The sequence below is a fragment of the Canis lupus genome, chromosome 12 (genome assembly GCF_003254725.2).
Source record: "Canis lupus dingo isolate Sandy chromosome 12, ASM325472v2, whole genome shotgun sequence".
NCBI lineage: Eukaryota > Metazoa > Chordata > Mammalia > Carnivora > Canidae > Canis > Canis lupus.
In genome coordinates, this window is record NC_064254.1 from 35,479,918 (window position 1) to 35,504,887 (window position 24,970).

Below are 24,970 nucleotides of genomic sequence, written 5' to 3' on the forward strand. Positions count from 1 at the left end.
AATACAAGGGCAAAAAAAAATTTTTAAGATTTATTTATTTATTCATGAGAGACACAGATTGAGAGGAGAGGCAGAGACATAGGCAGAGGGAGAAGCAGGCTCTTCGCAGGGAGCCTGATACGGGATCACAACCTGAGCCAAAGGCAGGTGCCCAGCCACTGAGCCACCCAGGCGTCCCCCAAGGGCAAAAACTTACCTGAACTGTTCCCATCTGCCAAATCACCTTCAAGTAAATTGCCCAAGTGGAGAGACAACACTAACCACCAGCACTCCTGAGATCAACTAAGGTGGAGCAACAGGCTGCAGTGGGCCATTCTCCCTCAGATCCTGATCCGTCTTGTCAGGCTACAACCTGAGAACGCATCTGCCACTTTCTACCTCTGGTCACAAAGTATAATGATAAATGGCATCCTCTCACTTAATGAAAGTAGTCATCTCCCTAAAACTGCACTGGAAGAGATATTTTAAATCTTTTTAGTCTATCTTTTAATTTTTATAAGCAAATTCAAAACTTCACAGACTTTCAAATGATTTTGTAAACACCATAGTCAAAAGTCACTATGTAGGAATCAATAAGCAATATGTAAGGACACAAATACAGAAATAAATTTTTAAGAATTTCATCTATTCAGCACATGTTAATCAGCCTATCTCTTTTAAGCTCTAGAAGTAGGTCAAAAATGGAATTATTTCCAATATGGTGGATTTCCTCCATCCCCCGAAGATCACATATACAGCCTCTCAAGTTCTCTGAAACAAGCTTCTATTCCAGGAGCTCTCCTGAAGAGCTGATGTCTTTGGGCTTCCATGTGAACCTACCTTTCTCTAACTTTGGATCCAAATGAAAATCATGACTAGGTTCAGCCACTCAAAGATTCACAAGATTTCTAGAATATAGAAATGGGTTTATTGTTTGGCACAAGTGTGGGAGAATAAGCACCAAGAGGGCTTCTGCTACTCAGTTCATGTACAAAGGACCAGCTGATAATCATTAGCAGGGCGTTCCAGATGCTAGGAAAAGAAACATAATGTAATTGTGCTGTTCCAGGAGACACACCGGTATTTCAAGGACAACTTGACCTAAAAGTCCAGAAAATCAATGAACATCCATGCAGGCCTCATCTGAGGATGGTTTTGTCACATGTACCCAGTCATTGCTCAGAAAGTCAGCAGCCGGATCAAGCTGATGGGTCAGTGTGAATTCGTAAAGAAGGCTCACATCATTTTATTGTAGGTGCATCTTAGAAATGTCACTTTCATCCCTGATCGTACCTGTATGTTCACATCAGGGAGTCCAGTTGCCCCCTTCGCAGCCACAAAAAGTGACATGCTCCCAGCAGGCATGAAACAAAGAAAGCCCAGCCAGCCTACTCCCCAGCATGGACAGACAAAACTGCTACCGTGTTGCCAGATCCTTCTCAAGCCCAGCCTGGCTTAACAAAAGGCCTCTATGCTTTCAACCAAGTAACATCCTGAGAGACTTTGAAATTGGAGTAGAGGAAGTTGTTGCACCTGAGCATGGCTGCCACCCATTCCAGGCCTCGGCAGGCAGTGAAACATGGTCAGCTGGAAGCCTGGACCCAGTGCAGAAAGAAAGTGGGCAGAGTCTTTGCCATCCTCCAGGGGATTCCAGGGGGCAGCTCTCAGAGTTCATGGGGTTCTTTTCTCCCTGACAAAGCACACCTGTAAGAGAGCAGGCAATTCTAAATTCAAAATGAGAAAGAACAGGCTTTCTTCTCTACTCAGAAAGAAACACTGGGCACACAGTCACTTTGCTGTGTCTCATTCTTCGGAGTTAGAGGCAACGGTTTAAAAAAAAAAAAAAAAAAACTTCTCTGAGCAATGAGCCAAGGAGAATAACTCAAATGCACTGTAGTTCCCCTTTATCCGTGGTTTCTCTTTCTGCTGCTTCGGTGACCTGCAGTCAATCTGGTAAGTAGATGGTCCTCCTTCTGATGTTTAGTCAGAAGATCAGTAGTAGCCTAACGCTACATCACCATACTATGTCATTTATCTCACTCCATCTCATCACACAGGCATCTTACCATCTCTGCTCATCTCATCACAAGAAGGGTGAGTACAGTATAATACAAGAGACCACATTCACATAACTTTTGTTACAGCATACTGTTATGATTGTTCTTATTATTAGTTATTGTTGATTTCTTCCTGTATCTAATTTACGTATTAAAGTTTATCATAGGTATGAGTGTATAGGAAGAAACATAGTATATATAGGGTTCAGTACTATCTGTAGCTTCAACCACCCATTAGCATTTTAGAATGCATCCCTCATAGATAAAGGGGGACTACTGTATTATTAGAATGTAAAGTTAACCATGAAATGTACCATTTTTGCTGTTACCAAACCATGAAATATCTCCTTCAGTTTCTTATTAAACTGCTGTAAAAAGAGTAAGCTATTTTGCAGAAATATTATAGATTAAAATCTTCCCCACATATGTAGGATTAGGAACCTATAACAAAATTGAACCAGGGGCATTTTTTTCTGCAATCTCAAGGAATTCCTTACAGAGCCCCACCTTTGATACTGTTAGTGATGTGTGATTAACTTGGCTACTAGGTTCTTCTACAGATTCACTTTCTCCAACCTTGGATGACCCTCCCCTGTTCTGTAGACCTCTTGTTAATTTGTCCTTGACACCCTCTCACACTGTCACCACCCCAAGCTTTAAGCCTTTCACTCCCCAAGCTGATCCCACCATCTCCTTTACTGGAATTGAAGAGAACCAAGTCCAGCATTCCCAGTGCTGCCCTTTATTCACATTATGTTCACATGTCTCTGCCTAGTAAAAGACATGTCCTTCCACACTGCCAAGGCTAGCCCTTCCAACTATACCTTGATCCTATTTCCCTTCCTCCGTGGTTGCCTTACCTGTAATAAAGCTACCACTCTTCCTCCCCACCTCAGGCTCATTCTCTCTGCAGACATGCACAAACACATCTAAAAAGCTTGCCTTCAAGTTAGACTTCTGGGAGTTCATGCCCCATTTTTCTCACTCCATTTGTTGCCAGTGTTCTTGGAAGGATTCTTCATTTATCCTCTAAATATTTACTGAATTCCTCCTACTTTGTGGCAAACATTATGCTAGATGTTAGAAAGATCATAAAGACATGGTTTTCCTTCTCACAAAGGAAATAGAGACCAAAGAAACATACAGAAATCTACCACTTATGGTAAGTGCTATTAAGAAACAAGGGGCTGAAACAGAAAGTAACTGGAGGCCCTATTGTAGACAGAGTGAGTAGGGAAGACCTCTCCAATGATGGAGTATTTTGGATAGACTTGAAGAATGAGAAGAAGCCCTGGGAAGGGTGGGGAGAGGAACAGTTCTGGCTGAAGAAACAGGATATGCAAAGGTCCTGTGGCAGAAATAGCCTGGCCTGTTTGAGGAGCTAAAAGGACATTGTGGTCAAAGTACAGTGAGCAAGGGTGAAATCAGGTCGATCTTGGAGAGGTAGGTGGAGACCAGGTCAGATAGGCCACTGTTAGGAGCCTAGAGTTTATTCTGAAATCAGTGAGTAGCTGTTGAAGGATTTTTAAAAGGGAATAACAAATCAGTTTCCCTCACAGATGTAGAGAAAACGAACTGAGGGTATCAAGAGCAAAGCAGAGAAACCAATTAAGAAATTGCTGCCACAGCCTGGCCTGCCACCATGGCAGGGAAGACAGTGAGCAGGGAATGAATTTGCAGTATCTTTGGGAATTAGAACCCATGGTACTTGATAGATTCAGGGAGGGAGGCAGGAAAACAAGAAATGAGGACAACTGAGGCTTCTGACATGAGCAACTGGGTGGACGGCGGTGCCCTTGTTAGGATGACGGGATACATTTGGGGAACATGCTTTGGGGGGAATAAGTTTTCTGTCTTAAACATGTTAAGTTTAAATGACTGTGTGCCATCCAAATAGAAATATCAGCTACACATATGTGAATCTGGAGCCCAGAAGAATCTGGAGCTTGACGGTATAAATTTGGTGTGTTCACCATTAAAATGGTGTTTAAATCCATTAAGATCACCTGGGAAAAGAGAAAAAAAAAGAGGGATAGAAGAGGAAAGAAAGTGAGAGAAGAGTAGAATTTTTTAAAAACGAGAGCCTAGAACCAAACCTTAAGAATCCAATAGTCAAAGGTTGACTAGAGTAGGAGGCACCACATAAGAGGAGCCACCAAAAATATGAAGAGAAAAATCATGGAAGTAAGGAGAAAAGAAAGCTAGCAAGGACTTATCGGCTAACTTGAAAGTTTCTGAAAGGTCTGGCATCATGAAGCATCATCTCCTTCTATCATTTCTGCCTCTCAAATGTAACCCCTCCTTCAAACCCAGGTAGGATGATAAGACCAAAACAACCTCTTTCGTGGAAACCAGAGACCATCTATCTCCATATCCAGGATCTTTTCTCAGTCCTCATTGTCCTTGTTTTCTATGAGACTGTGATACCAATGATTACCTAGTCCTTTTTGAAACTCTCTCTTCTCCATTGAGGTTCCATTTATATGACTCACTTCTAGTTCCCTTACTTTTTAAAATATTTATTCTTCTCTGACTTCCCTTTCCCTTCCATCTCTTTAATGTCTGTTTCTTGAGAAACCCTTATTTACAAAGCTTCAACAATCATCCTGTGCCTGATTCTAAAGCCCAAATCTCATGCCAAACCCAACCTCTTTCTTTCAAGCCTCAAGCTCTCTATCTCAATTCCCTGCTCGACATTTCTAGATCAGAGCCATACTAACATTTAAAAAGCACTTATTTGCAAAACCAAACTCTTTGTCTTTGCTCCAAAATTTTCTACTTCTCATTATCATATTTCTATTTATGGTACAACCATCTTCCCCTTGAAATTTTTAAATCCTTGTTGACTTAGTCTTCCTTTTCATCCCAGACAATTAACAAATGCATTTCTATTGAACTTCATAACACACCTCTTCACTCTGCACTCCCATGCAGTCCCATTGCCACTGTTCCAATTCACTTGCCCCATCATTCTGCCGGGTCATGCAGAACCTTGTGGGCCCTGGAGAGGAGCTGTGACTTTGTTCTAAGATGCATGGGAAAATCCTGGAGCAGTCTGATCATGGCAGAAACATGATGCAAATTTCATTTTTCAAAGACATTCCCTGAGGATCCCTGGGAGGCTCAGCAGTTTAGCACCGCCTTCAGCCCAGGGCGTGATCCTGGAGACCTGGGATTGAGTCCCACATCGGGCTCCCTGCAAGGAGCCTGCTTCTCCCTCTGCCCATGTCTCTGCCTCTCTGTGTGTGTGTGTGTGTGTGTGTGTGTGTGATGAATGAATAAATAAAATCTTAAAAAAAAAGACACTCCCTGATCTAGCTGTAGTATATCTAGTTAATCTCCTTTTCCACTAATCCTCTTCAGACCCCCCCATGCTCCAACCCAACTGAACAACTTATACTTTTTAGAACCTACCCCATTTGTCCTCACAACTGTGCAGCTAATCACCTATTTTACCCCCCTAGATCACCCTCTTCATTATTTCTGCCTCTCAAAATATTGCTTCTCCTTCAAAGACCAGGGATGTTGACATCTCCAAGTAAAGCCTCCTTGACCCCGTAAGCTGGTGATAATCAATCCGCTCCTTGAATCCCCAGAGTAGATTATATGTACATCCATCATAATACCTGTCTTGCCCTATTTTGTGTTTTAATGATTAGTGTGTGACGTGTCTCCCCTCTTACACCATAAATATCTTAGGACAAGAACTATGTACCTCTCATTTTTGTTCCACTACAAATCATAACACGTACCTTGTACACACCAGACCTCCAGGAAATGCCTGCCAAGGTAATAAATAGACAGCCTTAATTAACATAAATTATTGTTTTGTGTACTGATTCAGTCCTAAATCCATGGTGCTATCATTTCTGTATCACTGATGGTTATCCACTTATTTAAATAACCTTTCTTTGAATACACATAGAAAAGATGGAAAATTGTGTTATAAGGGAGGAACAAGTATGTAGGTTATTCCCTTCCTTAAACAAAGAGAAGCTCTGTTATGCGTCACGGAAAATTAAAGCAGGGTAATAAAATTTGCCAACAAGGCTTGTTGAATAATGATTTAGTGGAAACGTTGCTTTGCCTCCTGTTCATAGGTCCTAACTTTCCTCTCAAGTACTTAAGCTGCACGTTCTATTTATTTTGTTTTTAGATTACATTGACAACAATTGGCTATGGAGACAAAACTCCCCTAACTTGGCTGGGAAGATTGCTTTCTGCAGGCTTTGCACTCCTTGGCATTTCTTTCTTTGCACTTCCTGCTGTAAGTATCTTTGCAAAAATAAAGCGGTTTAAATTAGATCTTAGAGGTTTATTAGCATGAGCTTTCACACATTGGAATTCCCAAGAACATATCTATATCACTTACAAATATAATTTTATTGAAAAAAAAAAAACAAATATAATTTTATTGATATAATGTTGACTTCTCTACATACATCCAGTGAAAAAAATTATGAAAAATGGTCTTTCCTTGGAGATGCTTAACCTGGGAGTTTTATGCCTGCTAGGATTTCATGATCAAATAATCATTCAGACGGCTCACCTCTCAGTCAACGTGCTACTAGTACATTTAAAATATGTGTAATGATTTAAAGGTATCTTCTTTTTTAAACTGATCTCTCCAGTTTGGCTTAGAACATGTGCTGCTGAAGAGATGAATGTGTCAAATGGAATATTTACCTCTTCAGATGCATTTGAGTGAAAAGCCTATGACTTTAAAGGGATTCAGTGTGTCAGATGATTTATTCTTTCTGTCATCGTCATTGATTTTTCCTAACGAACAGCTTCTGCATCTTTTCAGAATGAAAAGCACATTTATTTTCCCCCAAGCTTCTGATTATTTTCTCCTTAATAGATGAAGTTTTCTTTCTGATCACTTTATCCTCTTGTTTCATTAAAGGCAGTTGATCAAAATATTACAATTTGCCTCCATCCCTAAACTCTCACTTTTGTTCATTCCACCTCTTACAGGGGAAGAAAGCCAACAAAAAGGAGTGTGACAGTAGTGGCAGGAGTCATGCTCAAGGAACAATAGCCTCACTCTTGCTCCAGACAGAAGCTGAGTTGCCTCACAGCGTCTGCTGAGTAGGGACCCCAGAGTACTCCCAGCTTTCAGCTCACAGGGCTCCTCCTCTGCTGTGAATGAGTGCAGAGGCTCATTTTGTTCCCATGGCCAGAGTTCAACTCTGGATTGACCAGTTGGTTCTGCCCCAGACTATATAAGACCACAGAGAAGACACTGGAAAGACTATGCATCCTCTTGAGCATTAGATTTAAGCTCGAATGTAAAGCCACATACTACAAGGCTTTGTCACATACTACCAATGTGACTGTATTAGTTTTCTAGGGCTACTGTAAAGGTATCACAGACTGGGTGGCTTAAACGACAGAAATCAATTGTCTCACAGTTCTGGGGTCTAGAAGTCCAAAATTGAGGAGGTGGCAGGATTGGTTCTTTCTGAGGGCCATGAGACAAGGAACTGCACCAGACTTCTTTCCTTGGCTCTTGGATGGCAGTCTTCTCCCTATATCTTCACATTGTCTTCCCTCTGTATATGTCTATGTCCAAATTTTCTCCCCTAAGGACACCAGGCATATTTATAGGGCACATCCTAATGACCTTGTTGTAATTTGGTTACTTCTGTAAAAACCTTATCTCCAAGGTCATATTCTAAGGTACACATTCTAAGGACCTGGGAATTAGGACTCCAGTATATGAATTTCAGAGGGGTATAGTTCAGCCAATAAGAATAACCATGGGTATGTTTCCTCATCTATATAATAGAGAAAGAATTATTGTGCCCAGAGAAATTTTATGAAGACCAATGTGGTAATTAATAAGTCAAATGTTTGTAATGAAGAAAACTTTCCTGAAGTGTTTCTTCCATTTTCTGTATGAATCTAGATATATTATTTCTTGTCATGAAGTGACAAAATCAAGGAGAGTCAAAAAAATCTCACTTATCCAGAATTGACTTACCTGGCAAGCCTAACAATCCAGAACAGAGCAGAGAGTCATTCAATAATCAAATTCCCTACATGAAAATACTTTTAGAAACAATAAAATACATTGTTGGGCTTTTTATTTAACCAAAATAATTGCTGCTTTTGTGTTTATGCTTATCCTGAGACCACATATAAAACAACTTCAGTGATCCAGTGAAAAGCTGCAAACAGGGACATAGGCAACCTCTGAGCTATTAAAATCAACAATAGTGTATGTGCTGTCCTCATAGGAGAGTCTCTTGAGAACTAATTCATAACCTATTCTTAATTTAGAGAAAATTCTGATAAGCTGAGCTACATAGCTTCATAATTCTCTGAAGATTATCAACAGCAAAGGCAGAGGGTGATTGAACAAACATTGTAACAAGAAGAGACTATAGAAGACTAACAACAAAGAGGGGGGGACATCTGTAAGGGGCAAACAGATGCAAGTGTTCAAAATGTAAGAACCTGGGGCCAATTAGTGTTAGTGTCAACCCACCTTCGGAAGCTGGCTGCATCCAGCACAGCAAAATACCAGTCCCTGTAATGAAACTCTGGACTATCACAGGAAAGTTAAATTGTGTCATTCTGTTAGGTTAAAGGTCAGAGACTAAGTAGTCATGCTTGAATATGTTTCCCAATAAAGTGATTACAATTCTCATATATCCAAATTAATATGTGTTGGAAATGTGAAAAACTTGCTTGTGCAAAACTGAACATCCCCTAACAATGCCAAGAAAAGTGGACTTTATCATGGATATTTTATTGCTACCTCACATTAGATGCTGAGCTCTTACTTATTAAATGAAAGACTAAATTAAATGGTCCATATATACCCTTAAAAAAGAAAACACAGGGCGGCTGGAAATGCCATTATGTCTGTGTATCTGTCCGCAACAGTGCTGTAAGAGTAAGACTTGGGAGAGTGCATTTTGCTAGGAAAGTTAGAGATGAGTCATGAGCCATCCTTGCTTGGGGTTCCTCCCACCCAGGAAACCCAAGGACCAAGAAAGAGAAGAGCCTTTCCCCATCTTTCTTCAAAACAGAAGGACTTTCTTGAACATCACCGAGTCACACGGCCACCGTTCCCAAGCTCCATGGGGAGGTCACTTTCCTTGAGGCCCACAGCATCCCAGAGCTAACCCGCAGGAAGAAGCTCCCTGCTTCCCAGCGCTGCCCCTAGCACAGGCCTCTCTCCTCTTCAGGATGCCCCCTTCCTTCCTGCTCAGAGCATCATTTAGTTGAGCCTGTCTGCCAGTGTGAGATGCACAATAGGCTTCTTTAATCTCGGAGGGGGAAAGGGATAAGTATTTAAAACATTTACCAGAATGTACTTTCTCTGTACTTAATGTTTATGTAGCTCTTCTCAACATAGCACTAAAACATAAAACCTAAAAACTCAAGTCATGTGACCTTAGGAAATGAATTAAAAGAAAATTTGATTTCTATATCTTGGTTAATTGATTTTAAATTTTTTTAATTTAATTTCTAAGAATTTTCATCTTATTAATGTTGATATTTGAAGGGATGGCAAATGGATTATATGCATATCATATATATCATAAGTTAGATATATTTTTAATATATGTAAATATATATAAAACATAATGGATTTTATTTTAACACACTTCTAGTTAGGTTCACTGAGCTGTGTACTTAAAAATGTGGAAGAAAATTGGAACAGAGCCATAATGAGACAATGAGCAGACCTGGTTTAATAACTGTTATAATGTACAGTCTGGCGCAAAAGATATGTAGTAAACATTTGCCAACTACTAATATATGTTTCTAGGCAATGCCAGTGTGATTTTTAGCACATTTTAGTTTGTTTGGCAAATGCTGAGTTTGTGTTATGTAGAGCCTGTCTTTATTTTCCAAAAGGGATTTAACTCTAAACCTCATTTTCACATAACGTGCCCAAAAATGGTAGTTATTGCTATTAATTTAATGTCTACAAAATCTGAATTATGCTCCATGAGTGAATTATATGCACTATGCATATAAGGTACATACACACATACATACAACAAATATGTAATATAAACTCTCATGTTTTATATTCTCTTACATGTCTATGCTTCATGAAAAATAATGTTAAAAGGAAAATAAATAAATCTTTCCTAAATGATTTCAAATAGCTGGAAAAACTTTAGGAGTTACGAATGACTAGAGTTGGAAGGCCATTTTTATAATCTCCAGATGAAGGAAAATGTTTAAGTCGACAAACGAGATCATACAGACCAGATTTTTATGTTTGCACAAAGTTTGGTTGGTGCAACCTCAACCTAGTGAAGATCTTAGACAGCATGAGACAATCATGGAAAAAGACAGATGGAAAACAGAACCTATGACATAATTTCTAACTTCATGGTACAGTCATTCATCCTAATTAATAACGGAGTAGCTTATTGCTCATTAATAGCAAACAGTATTACCGTATAACTGTATTTTAAACAAAATTGCATTACTGATTATCTGGTTATTGTCACGGATATGCTCTGAATTGTGACATCTAAGATAAGAAGGAAGGTTAAAGGTGACTTAGAACCCAAAAATATCTTCCCCAAGTTGTCATCTAGCCAAGACTTAACACCTCCTAATGATGAGAACCCCAACACCCGCCCCCGTAGCCTATGCCATCTTTGAGCTACTTTAATTTAAAGGAGGAAAGAAAAACAACCATTCCCTATCTATAGCAAATACTGACTCAGTGCTTATAAGAAATCCATCTCTAGCCTAAGGGTCAGACTCCTTGAAGTTTAATAAAAAGGTAATAATTTATAGCTCGCAAGTAAAATCCACAGACCTGAAAGCAGTGGAGCTCCGTGTGCCATGCTAATAAAGTGGAGACTTACGGGAAAGCCCAGAGACTAAATTTAGCTAGCTCCAAAAGCCCACCCAAGGCTGAAACAAAGTATCTTGATTCCATGGATGTTAGACCAAAGCAAACTGAAAAGAGGGAGGCATTTCAGAGAGCCAGGATTTTGGCAGATCAAAATGACAAGCAGAAGGAAGCAAACCAGCCAAAAGTACTAATACAAACACAGAGAGACAACTCGTCTTCCTAACCCCAAAATCTCAATAGGTGAACTAAAACCAAAAAGGCAAGGGATGCTTAAAGTGTGAGATTAAAACTCAGAGAAGCAAGACTGTGCTTTGCAATAACCCATGCTCTTGTCTTTATTATATAAGCAGGCAAATGGGAAACTTTCTGTCTTCAAAATTGAGTGTGTGGATAGCTGTCTCCCCCCACCCCTTTCACTTTACTTGAGTAGGTGGAGAACTGTAGCATCGAGGAGAATTGAGTTGGGATGGACTTTAAATATACACCACCATTTCAAGAATGGAAAATATAAAATTTCATCATATCATCAGAGGGCTAGAAAAACTGCCATGTACTCAGTAGTGAGACATTAACTGCCCCAAATTCTAAGCCCACCTCTTTCCAAAACCAGAATTCCTATCCTCTAAATTTCATCATGTCCCCTAATTCCAAATAGATACAACCATTCACTTTAACTAAAGCTTTAAGAAGTATCATAGGGAAGGCCACACACACACACACACACACACACACACAAAACACTTTTCAAGAATTGTGGTTTTTAATTAGAATTGTGGTGCCTCTTACCATAGTATAAGAAATCATAAATGGGGAGGATCCCTGGGTGGCTCAGTGGTTTAGCACCTGCCTTCAGCCCAGGGTGTGATCCTGGGGTCCCAGGATCAATTCCCGCATTGGGCTCCCTGCATGGAGCCTGCTTCTCCCTCTGCCTGTGTCTCTGCCTCTCTCTCTCTCTCTCTCTCTCTCTCTCTCTCTCTCTTTGTGTCTCTCATGAATAAATAGATAAAATTTTTTAAAGAAATCACAAATGGCATTGCCTGGTTGATTTGCTAATGAACAAAAGCTGTTACATTTTTTGACAGTCTTGTCTCAGAACTTGCCATTGCCAGTGGTGTTATAACAGAGGTAAATAGTGTTTGTTTTAATAAGTAATATGTTTACAAACGGATTGCACAGTGTTTGTCTTTTCTGAGACTCATTTTAGAAGGTTTTTCAGAATATTTGAATTACCTTGATAGTCCTTTTGAAAAAAAAAGTTTAAGTACTATTTTTGTATTTTGTTCCAGGGCATTCTAGGCTCAGGTTTTGCATTAAAAGTACAAGAACAGCACCGCCAGAAACACTTTGAGAAAAGAAGGAACCCAGCTGCCAACCTCATTCAGGTAAATGTCAATGTAATAGGCTGATGGCAACATCAGTCTCTGAGTGCTTGCCGGGTCATTTTCCAGTCTGTGTGCTTCATTGCTTAGTAGAGCTACTGATTTGTTTTGTTTGTAAAAATGAAATTGGAACTTAATGTACAGTCTTGGATTTGGGTAAACATTCCCCACTCCCAAACAGAAAAGATATATGTTTTCAGCAAATGGCCCATATGTTGCTCAGGTTTATTAACCATGACAGCGAGGACACACAGAGGTTAGCAGGTGTGTTGGCCCTGGAATGACCTAACGTGTCTTATGGATGACTTGATGAAACATAATTGATCATTAAGTGATGGAGCAGAGCATGGCATTGTTCCCTGCATTGCAATTACTTTCTCCAGGCAGGCGTATGCCACTGTTCTGAAGAACAGCATATTTGTTTAGGATGTCAAGGTTTACTGCTCATAGGATTGCTTGAAGTGCCATCTAGAGCAATAACTTGAAATAGTTAATCCTATTTTAAGAGCTGGTAGGATTATGGAATATGTCAGTGTTTGAGAATATAAAATAATAGGGATATTATCTGAAACTACTTCATGACATATGGCTGTTTAATGTTTCATTTTCTTTCCAATAACTCAAGGTTTGCTTCAGCATTAAAAAAGAATGCTCTACTATTATCATTCATATCTTTTGAGAATAGAACCATCCTAAAACCAGGTTCCTTAAGAATCACAAAATACATTCTTTTCTAAATCCATGCCGTAAAACTGGTATTTAATTATGGAGACAATGATTGTGCAATCTGAAATTTCCTCCCTTCCTGCCAAGCAGTGGGAGACACAGAACTTCTAAACTGTAGGGGTTTGGAGTAGCAATCTGAGATGTTAGGATATTTGTCCTCATGTTGTAGTAACAAGCACATTGTTTTAATTTAGATTGTAGGTTTAAGTGGGTGCGTTGATAAGGGATAACTGCTGCACAACCCTATCTTTAGCCTTTGTCTATGTCTGTAATATGCAGGACCTCCAACAGACATGGAGCAGGGGAAACAAGCAGGGGAGGGTGGTTCAATTATATCATGAAGGCTGTCTTCTTGTATCTAATGACTAAATAAGTACTAATTTTCAAATCAAACTACTCTGCAACTATTGACAGACCATTGGGCATGGCTTCTAGTGCAAACCACTGAGGGTCTTTATTTTTTTAATTTTTAGGTTTCATAGAACATTAAAGATAAGTATTGTTGTCTTAAAGAAAAAGATTCCTAAGTAGTAGAAGTTTAGGATCTGAAACATATCACTATGGCCCAGTGATCATCGCCATAATGAAAAGAGATGCCACACACTTTAGGGTGCACACAAAACACCTGAGGCCTGAAACTGTTAGCCTTTCATCCTTTGGTGCTTCTTAACTGTTTATAAGGTGCTTCCACACTTTCAATGAATTTTTCTTCTCACTATTTTTATCTTTTAATTATTTTTACTTCTCATCTTTTAATTCTAGAGCAGTGTTTTTCAACTTGTGAATGCCAAAGTTATTCTATGGGTTCCTTACATCTGTCTAGCCACCAAGCCCTGTCTATATATCTTACCCATATCAGGACTCCTTGCTCTCAAGAGAATGGAGATACTGTTATCGCAAATAAAGTTCAAATTTATTTAAAATTATTCCTAAATTATTTATTCGTTTTAGCTTTTTTTAAATATTTTATTTATTCATGAGAGACACAGAGAGAAAGAGGCAGAGACACAGGCAGAGGGAGAAGCAGGCTCCAGGCAGGGAGCCCAACGTGGGACTCGATCCCCGTTTCCAGGATCACACCCCAGGCTGAAGGCCCAGCTAAACCGCTGAGCCACCTGCGCTGCCCAGCTTTAGCTTTTCTATTGTATATTTTCCCAATCAACACATACTCAAAATGTGATCACCCCTCTCTCTCAAATAAATAAATAAAATCTTAAAAGGGGAGGGCTCTGTATCAAAAAACATTTTATTTTTTTTAATTTATTTTTTATTGGTGTTCAATTTACTAACATACAGAATAACCCCCAGTGCCCGTCACCCATTCACTCCCACCCCCCGCCCTCCTCCCCTTCTACCACCCCTAGTTCGTTTCCCAGAGTTAGCAGTCTTTACGTTCTGTCTCCCTTTCTGATATTTCCCACACATTTCTTCCCCCTTCCCTTATATTCCCTTTCACTATTATTTATATTCCCCAAATGAATGAGAACATATAATGTTTGTCCTTCTCCGACTGGCTTACTTCACTCAGCATAATACCCTCCAGTTCCATCCACGTTGAAGCAAATGGTGGGTATTTGTCATTTCTAATAGCTGAGTAATATTCCATTGTATACATAAACCACATCTTCTTTATCCATTCATCTTTCGTTGGACACCGAGGCTCCTTCCACAGTTTGGCTATCGTGGCCATTGCTGCTATAAACATCGGGGTGCAGGTGTCCCGGCGTTTCATTGCATTTGTATCTTTGGGGTAAATCCCCAACAGTGCAATTGCTGGGTCGTAGGGCAGGTATATTTTTAACTGTTTGAGGAACCTCCACACAGTTTTCCAGAGTGGCTGTACCAGTTCACATTCCCACCAACAGTGTAAGAGGGTTCCCTTTTCTCCGCATCCTCTCCAACATTTGTTGTTTCCTGCCTTGTTAATTTTCCCCATTCTCACTGGTGTGAGGTTCAAAAAACATTTTAAAGTATCAACTGTTTTATTAGAAAATGAGCCCTTTGAGGCATTTCTCATGCATGTATCCCTTGTGATGATATGGAGCTCTGCTGTCCAGTACAGTTGCCAATAGCTATATGTGGCTATTTAAATTTATAAATTCAAGTCCTCGATGGCACTAGCCATATATCAAAATATGAGTAGCAATATGATGGATACTGGCTACCATATTGTACAAGATAGATCTAGAGAATATTGGAGGAACTTCCTTGATCTAACATATCAACTACTAAATTGTGCAAAAACAATTTCCAGTTGAACTTGAAAACAGATTGCTATTCTTGCAGTAAACCATTGGACCAGAGGTACTAATATGTACACAACTAAAGCTAGACAAGGCTTTCCTCTCAGATAATCCATAAAAGGTGAGAGGCTGACTGAACTGTTTTGCTTAGAGATCTAGAATTTCATTTTATGGAACTGAGTTATGTAATATATTTTGTGATCAATAATTAAATTTGCACAAATAAGAAGCTCTTTCACAGTAAGAGAAACCATCAACAAAATGAAAAAGCAGCCTATTTGGAATGGAAGAAGGTATTTACAAATGGTATATCCATTAAGGAGGTAATATCCAAAATATATAAAGAACTTATACAACTCAACACCAAAACAAACAATCCTATTTAAATATCAGCAGAAGAAATAAGATAAAATAAAATAAAAATCAGCAGAAGACTTGAATAGACAATTTTCCAAAGAGGACAAAGAGACGGCCAACAGACACATGAAAATATGCTCAACATCACTCATCATCATGGGAATACAAATCAAAATCACAATGAGAAATTCCCTCACACCAGTCAGAATGGCTAAAATAAAAAAGACAAGAAATAACAAATGGGAAGAATGTGGAGAAAAAGGAATCCTTGTGTACTTTTTGTAGGGATGTAAATTGGTACAGCCATTGTGAAGACAGTATAGAGGTTCCTCAAAAAATAAAACATAGAAATAGCATATGATCCAATAATTCCACTTCTGGGTATTTACCCAAAGAAAACAAAAACACTAATTTGAAAAAATATATGCACCCCTATGCTTATTGCAGCACTATTTACAATAGCCAAGATATGGAAGCAGCCCAAGTGCCCATCAATAGATTAATTGATAAAGAAGATGTGAAGATATATTTATACAATAGAATATTACCCATAAAAAAGAGTGAGATCTTGCCATTTGTGACAACAAGGTTGGACCTAGAAGACATTATGCTAAGTGAAATAAGTCAGACAAAGGCAATACCATATGATTTCACTTGTATGTAGACTCTAAAAAATAAAACAAATGAAAAACAAGCAAAAAACTGAAACGGACCTGTAAATACAGAGAACAAACTGATGATTAAGGGGAGAGGGATAATATGTTGGGCAAAATGGGTGAAGAGGAATGGGAGGTACATGCTTCCGGTTACAGAATGAATAAGTCATGGGGATGAAACATACAGCATGGGGAACATAATCAGTGGTTTTGTAATAGCATTGTATGGTGACAGATGGTAGCTAGACTTGTGGTGAGCACAACATAATGTATAAAGTTGTCAAATCACTATATTGTACACCTGAAACTAATGTAACAGTGTGTGTCAACCAAGCTTCAATAAAAAATAACTAAATTTATGCAAATGTAGATAATACTTGTGAAATTATTAATTTTTCTTTTACTTAAAATCCCAGATTATGTGTTATGCTAAATAAAAAAATATATAAAATTAAAGGCTTAAAATTTTCAAGAGTACCTTTAAAATCTAATCATAATTACATTAGTCAAAGTAGAATCTACAAACCCATAAGGCAATTATTACCCCTCCCCAAATGCAATTGATTTTTTATTAGACATAGGAATAATAATATATAATTATTAAATGTTTTCATTGTTCTTCCTTGCTGTAATCCTTAGCCAGAATTCAGAGCTTTAAGCTTTGATAATATATATTGCAGAAATTTATTTTTAAGGATGCAGTAGATTGAAAAGCAATCCTCACTTACTAATCCATTTATTTTCTCAACCAATAAACCTGCCTTGATTTGCTCAACACACAAAGCATCAAGACCAAGAGTAATGTCATTTGTTTTAAGCCAGAGCCACTATCTTTCTCAAAGGGCACTGAAGATTAGACTTACTGTGGTGATCATTTACATGCAAATATCAAATCATTATGCTGTACACCTGAAACTAATGTTATATGTCAATTATACTTCAATTAAAAATTAACATAGATAAAAAAATTAAAAGGCACTGAGATGCCCAAATTGCTTTGTCATTTGGTTGGTGAGACAATTAAATTAACCAGCCTTTCTGGGTCTTAGAGAAGAATTTAAAACCCCAGCAGCTTTCAGCAAATTTAGCTGTGTCAATATCTTTGCATGATTCATTTAAATTAACTTTTCTTTTCAAGTGGAGTGGTCTGGGAAAAGAAAGCAGCTTGAATACCTGCCCAAATGTCACAACTTTCATTAAGAATGCCCAAGAATGGCAAAGTATTTTTCAGTTTGCAGGGTGTTTCTAATACATGATGTCACTTGATCTCCAGGCCAAGCCTAGGAAGAGCTAGGACTCAGTCCCTAGCTTCTGAATCATAATCCATTACTCCTTTCAAATAGTAGCGGTTGCATCCTTATTTATGTATCACTGAAGGCTTGAGGCTAGAGTTTAAAATACTTCAAAAAATGGCATGTTATAGGGGTTTACTTTGAGAAAGATTGGACCAGCTCAGGGTGTAGCCAAGATGTTTGCTGGAAATAGAAACAAGATTAAGTGAAAGTTTGTAAAGTGGAATGCTGACAGTCTTATTCTCCTGAAGGGAAGAGATTAGAAGACACCACCATGGGGAAGCTAGGTGGCCCAAAAGAAATATATATATATTTTATATTGAGACTTTGGCTTCCACCAGTGAAATATCTGAGTCTTCACCCAGTTACCCTGAAGGTCACCAGTCAATAGTTCAAGCCTTATACAGAGCGTATATAATCTTTTTTAGCACTTTACTCATAAATAATAACAGCCTGAGAAAAAGTTTCCTAGATGTGCAAAACGATGGCAGGAAGAAAGAAAGAAAAGAAAGAAGGAAAGAAAAGAAAGAAAGAAAGAAGAAAGAAAGAAAGAAGAAAGAAAGAAAGAAAGAAAGAAAGAGAGAGAGAGAGAGAGAGAGAGAGAGAGAGGGAGGGAGGGAGGGAGGAAGGAAGGAAGGAAGGAAGGAAGGAAGGAAAGAAAGAAAGAACTAATAAAGCAAGAAAGAAAGACATACCCCGAAAGAACGAGAAAAGAAATATAGAGAGAGAGAGAAAGAAAGAAAGACGCAATAAAAAAGCTACCATACAGAGATGAAAGAAAGAAGAAAAAAAGAAAGAAAGAAAGAGAAGAAAAACTAAAGAAAAAATGAAAGAAAGAAAAGCAAGAAGATGAAATTTAACACTTAGAAAGAACGAAAGAAAGAAAGAAAGAAAGAAAGAAAGAAAAGAAAGAGGAACAGAGCTAAAGTAGTGAAAACCTCCTAGAAATTAGAAGGAAAAGAACAGAGATAGAAAATAAGACCAGGGATCCCTGGGTGGCGCAGCGGTTTGGCGCCTGCCTTTGGCCCGGGGCACGATCCTGGAGACCCGGGATCGAGTCCCACATCGGGCTCCCGGTGCATGGAGCCTGCTTCTCCCTCTGCCTGTGTCTCTGCCTCTCTCTCTCTCTCTGTGACTATCATAAATAAATAAAAAAAAAATTAAAAAAAGAAAAAGAAAATAAGACCAAAAAAATAGGAAAGTTGAATGACCCTACCAGGAGATCAAATATCCAACTAATAGGAGTACCTTATAAAAAGTACAGAGAAATTAAGGGAGGATTTTAGCAAAGAAATTTTGCATTATGATTCTCCAGAATTGGCTGACCACAGTACTAGGGCCCCCCAAGTGCCCAGCACTACAAACAAAAGAACACTTGCAAAAAAAGGAACCCTTACATGACTTCTGGGTAGTATGTATCTAAAAGGTCAAGAATTAAGATGCCATTAGGTTTCTCATTAGTAACCCTAAAATTAAAAGACAATGTAACAACACTTTCAAGATTTGGGGAGGAAAAATTTCCAACTTAAAATTCTATACTCAGCCAAACTATTCACTGTGCGTAGCATAAAGACATTTTTAGCAGGCAAGATCTCAAAATTTTACCTACCATTTACCTTTATTCAAGAAGTTATTTGTCATATACATGTATTGCATCCTCTTTGTCCATTCATCCATTAATAGGACACTATTAATAGGATTGTTTCCACATTTTGGGTGTTGTGAACAGTACTGCAATGAACATAGGAGTGCAGATCTCTTTGATATCCTGCTTTCACTTCCTTTGGATATAAACCTAGAAGTGAAGTTGCTGAATCACAACGGTATTTCTACTTCTTATTTTTTCGAAGAACCACCATTCTGTTTTCCATATTGGTATATGTATACAATGGAATATTATTTCAACCATGAGAAGCATGGAAATCCTTCAGTTGGACGATAAAAATAGACTTTGAAGGCATTATGCTAAGTGAAGTAGCCAGACAGAAAAAGACAAATACTGTGTGGTATCATTTATATATGGAATCCAAATTTTTTAAAAGTCAAACTCCTTTGACTTTGAAACAGAGTAAAAAGTGGTTGCCAGGGACTGGAGGGTTGGGGAAATAGAATAAAAGGGTAAAAACTTTCAGCTCTAAGATGAATAAGGTCTGAGGATCTAATATACAACATAAGGACTATAGTTGATAACGCTGTATTATATAATTGAAATTTGCTAATAGAACTTAAACATTTTCACAAAAAAAAAAGATGAAGGCAATGGGGTAATATATACATTTATCAAATCACCATGATGTATACTTCACTTGTCTTACAATTTTATGTTTATACCTAAATAAAGCTGAATTTGGGGGGGGGGGAAGCTGCTTGGATATAATTATTCTTTTAAGAGAAGAAGATAAACCAAGAAGGAGAAATGGGATCCAGGAAAGAAGAGATCTCACCCAAGAAAGAGTCAAGGGAATCTCCAGGATGATCTGAAGGGAAGTCCCAGAACAAAAGCTGTAGTCAGCCTAAAGAGCGGAGTTAAGCAGGAGGCTGGAGAGCTCCAGAAAAAAGATCTTCAAGGAAATAAAAAATGAAATTGATAGATTTCATGATGTATTTGACTAGTGGAATTTTAGAGTTCTGCTATTTCAGAAATGTATTCACAATAGATACATAAGAGCAAATCAGAAAATTAAAATAGGGCAATAATTACTCTAAGACAAAACAAATATATTTTTTTCACCACATTGCTGAACTAGGAACAACAGTTACATAGTCATAATAATGCAAATGATAAATAGCAACTTAACTAAAAATTGTTTGGGTAAGAGAAAAAGAATGTGTGAGTGAGCTGCCATTATTTTTCATGATAGGAAGCTAATTGATAATGCCTAAAATTAAAATATCAAGAAATATAAGTGTGAGAACAATCCTTAAAAATAAGAATTCTTGGGTGGCTCAGCAGTTTAGCGCAGCCTTTGGCCCAGGGCCTGATCCTGGAGACCAGAAGCGAGTCCCACATCAGGCTCCCTGCACGGAGCCGGCTTCTCCCTCTGCCTGTGTCTCTGCTTCTCTCTCTCTCTGTCTCTCATGAATAAATAAATAAAGTCTTTAAAAAATAATAAGAATTCTTAAAAATAGAAGCAACCTCTATAAGAGCTGAAGGGGGTTTACCTCTAAGGAACAAAAATTAATGAGAACCAAGGTAGGGAAGGGATTGTTGGTTTTCACCCTAAATCTTTTTTAGTTCTCTAACTTCTTAAAACCCGTACCTTGAAAATAATCAGTTCCCTGTTAATTATACCTTTGGAAGGTGACCTGAAACTAAAATTTCCAGAAAGGGTCAATGTGCCATAGCTATAATGCTCCATAAAATACAAGCTAAATACTCCTTTAAGAACTTAATTTAAAAAAAAAAAAAACTTAATTATACTGATATTGTACTTATAATCATAGACCAAAGTTTGAATTTGTTTGGCTGCCTAAAACACCAGGGTCATCTGATAAATGGTAAATTTGGCTTTCATTTTGTTTCTTGTTGGCCTATCCTTTGGAATATATATGCCATGTCAATTAAATCCCTCTGGGGCATTATTTTTCTCTTGCCAACCACCATGTGATTTTGGCTTTAAATATAGGAATATCAGCTATTCATTATATAATTGTGGCCTTGAGTTTCAGGTACTTGAAGCAATTAGTTAAGAAAATGAGCCAAGGACAGGACAAAGTTATGAAGATTGTAAGACAAATGAAGTTATAGTCTTTACTTCCATCTTTACTGTTAACTAATATCAGCTTCAATACAAACGCCACTTGCTCCTTCTGTACCTCCCATTTACAAGACATTTTTAGAAGAGTAATGAAGGGGAAAAGAGCTTAGCTATTAAGATCGATTTGATAGAAAAAAGAGCAAGAAATCAGGTCTTATTTTTAAGAAAATCTTCAATTTTCTAAAAGAGACCCCTTTCATCCCTAGTTTTTGTCACATTGGCAGATAATGTCTTGGTCCCATTTTTTGTTGTATTGTTTGGCTTTTTTTTTTCCACTGGTATCTAATAATGCACCGACTTGTTGGGTGCTTCTAGTTCTACATAGGTCTTCCTTTCAAAGTTTCTGAGTTCACATATTTGATGCCTTCTATGAAAATTGTTTAATTAAAGCAGCCATCAATGCCATCAGAGCATTGGAGGTTCTCTGGACCTCACTATGTAAGAAACTGCAATAATAAACCCATATGTCACCCTACGTCACTCTGTAAATTGTGTTTAAACATTATTTGTGGAGCACCCGGGTGGCTCAGTGGTTGAGCATCTACCTTTGGCACAGGCTTCTTGTGGGGAGCCTGCTTCTCCCTCTGCCTATGTCTCTGCCTCTCTGTGTGTCTCTCATTAATAAATAAATAAAACCTTTTTAAAAATAAAATAAACATTATTTGCAAAGACTAACATTTCAAAATAATTTGATAATTGTTTTACTCTCTTTAAGATGCTAAGATGCTTAGCATAAATTTTCCCAGATTTTAGGTTAAATCAATATGAGCCATGTAAGCAAGGCTCCAGGCAATGAACCCTGCTTCAATTATTTAAACCTCCCTTAATAATATTTTTAAAAATACCCTCAGGTCTTACTACATATTTTTCTAGCTTTTTATATCACTTCTTGAACATTTTACTGAAGTAAAACGTGCATACAGAATAGAGCACATATCTAAAGAGAACTGAGCACTCTTACATAACCAGCACCCAGATAAAGAATAAGAACATGACCAGTACCTCCTGTTGTCCTTTCTCAATCACTGTCCCCCAAGGGTAACCACTATGCTGCCTTCTAATAGCATAGATTAAATAGAATCATGCAGCATTTACTCTTTTGTGTCGTTTCTTTCACTCAACATTATTCATATAAAGTTCATCCATCATTGAGCATCATTCTAGTATGCTATTACTCTGTACTGTTCCACTATGTTAATGTACCACAACTTACCTATTTATTCTACTATTGGTAGATGTTTCAGCATTTCTTGCTCTAGCTCATTAAGAGCAGTGCAATTTTTGGCTTTATAGTACATATCTTTTGATGAACATATATAACACATCTACTGAGTATGTATGTAAGAATGTGTAGCTGTGTCATAGGGTATGTATACATTCAGCTTTAATAGATACTGCCAGTTTCCCAAAGTTGTTGGGTCAACTTGTAACTCTTTTTGTTCAGTGCACATTTATTTAATGATATTCTCAAGAAAAGGCATATTATTAGATCACTGTTTTTTCATTATAAGTTTCAAAATCACAAATGATTTTGTTATTTAGTAGGGATATGACCCATTTAAATTAATCTGCCACATAAAGTAGAATGCTTTAATTTATGAATTATAATTTAAAAATTTCCTTTGGGATATTGGAGTAAACATTTGGTCATTAGAAATGTTTGTAGGGAAAAAATTCACTAAAATCTAGAGAGTAATTTTGGGCAATCTCTTTTTTTTTAAGATTTTATTTATTTATTCATGAGATACACAGAGAGAGAGAGGGAGGCAGAGACACAGGCAGAGGCAGAAGCAGGCTCCATGCAGGGAGCCCGATATGGGACTCAATCCCAGGACTCCAGGATCATGCCCTGGGCCGAAGGCAGGTGCTAAACTGCTGAGCCACCCAGGGATTCCCAATCTCTTAAATGGACAGTTTGAAGGGAAACTTTTCCAGCAATCATCATCAAATAGTAAACAAAAGACAATAGAGTCATTCTAAGACCACAAACCAGACAATCTGAGATAATGTCTCAACTCTACCAACCTTGGGTAAACTCTTAATTTATCTGAGCCTTTATTTTCTCTTTTACAAAATAAGAGTCTTAATCCACACTCTGAGTGTGAGGACTACATGAAAATACATTGTATTATTTATGTCAGGTATAATTATATAGAGATAGCTTATGTTTTACATCAAAAAGCTATAACAGGGATCCCTGGGTGGCGCAGCGGTTTGGCGCCTGCCTTTGGCCCAGGGCGTGATCCTGGAGACCCGGGATCGAATCCCACGTCGGGCTCCCGGTGCATGGAGCCTGCTTCTCCCTCTGCCTGTGTCTCTGCCTCTCTCTCTCTCTCTCTCTGTGACTATCATAAATTTAAAAAATAAATAAATAAATAAATAAAAGAAGTTCTAAAAAAATAAAAATAAAAAAAAAGCTATAACAAAAAAAAAAGCCATAACATATTCTTATACCATGATGTTAACTTTTTAACTTTCCAATTATATCCCTAGAGAGTACATTTTCCCTGTCTTATTTTAGCCCTGCTTTTTGTTATAACTGTCTCCATTTTTAGCATTAGAAATACTATACAGTTCAATGTCAGGGAATTACACTAATTCACGTACATTAATGACCCTGTGGTCATTATTTTACTAGCTAGTTTACTATTAATTTGCTAGTTGCATTTGGGTTATCAGTAGTCCTTTGCCATCTTAATAAATAGTGATTAAAGATGTGCAGTTGATTCCCAGAATGCATGTTCTTGCTCAAGATAGTTTACCTTCAATAATGTCATCTCTTTTCCTAACCAATTTGGAAATTGCTTTGTGTTATACTTTTTGGTACTTTTACTCTCTGGTGTGAGTTGTTTTGAAAACCAATTCCACTAATGTGGAATATGTGCAGAATATGTCTAATAGCTGGCTAAAAATGCCAAAATAGTCTTCTTCACTCTTTGGGCATTTGTCGGGACCAGGTATGACAAGGAAAAGATTCTTAATATATATTAAGTTAATAATCTCCCTTTTCATTTTATTCTCTTTTCTCCTCTCTTTTGTTTTTATTTTTTATGTCCCCATGTATGCCACATGCAGTGTGTTTGGCGTAGTTATGCAGCTGATGAGAAGTCTGTTTCCATTGCAACCTGGAAGCCACACTTGAAGGCCTTGCACACCTGCAGCCCTACCAAGTAGGTATCAATGTGACAGCTGGTGCTGTCACCAAGCCTCTTCACATTCGTGAAACAAACTGCACACACACACACACACATGTTGATTTTTGGCTTGTCTTATTCTCTGTTGCTCTTTGAGATATTTAGACCTGTTCAGTAGCAACTCAGGCACAAAACTAAATGGAATCAGTATTGTCCCTCACCATTCACAGACAGAGTTTAAAGATTCAAGGAATATAAACTTGTACGGACATTTATTTCTACTATTTCATGCTTAGTTTCTAATAAATCATTTCATAAAGTCCACGGAAATTCTAAAAGTAACCACCATGATTCTTGAAAAACGATTCCATCACCTGACCCCAAGCAGGGAGCACTTTTTGAAAGCGGTGTACCTTTGCACAAAGTCCCTCAAAGTTATGTCTCATCTGGGTCCTCTTATAGGGTGATCGTTGAGTTTTCACTTGCTGATCAAGCTAGTAACCGTAGCAAAAGAAGAGCTGAAGTCCTAATAGGATTACAGTGTACAGTG

At 37.9% G+C, this 24,970-nt stretch overlaps 1 protein-coding gene across 3 annotated transcripts in view; it reads left to right on the top strand.

The window, feature by feature from the left end:
• The window catches only part of KCNQ5 (potassium voltage-gated channel subfamily Q member 5), a 495,778-nt gene that overhangs the window by 398,344 nt on the left and 72,464 nt on the right, over positions 1-24,970 (top strand). For all 3 annotated transcript variants that reach the window (XM_025444409.3, XM_035697462.2, XM_025444410.3), the window contains exons 6-8: positions 6,193-6,303; positions 12,162-12,257; positions 24,362-24,456. In XM_025444409.3, the coding sequence (XP_025300194.3) occupies positions 6,193-6,303; positions 12,162-12,257; positions 24,362-24,456 (302 nt within the window). The remainder of the gene's footprint in view (positions 1-6,192; positions 6,304-12,161; positions 12,258-24,361; positions 24,457-24,970) is intronic.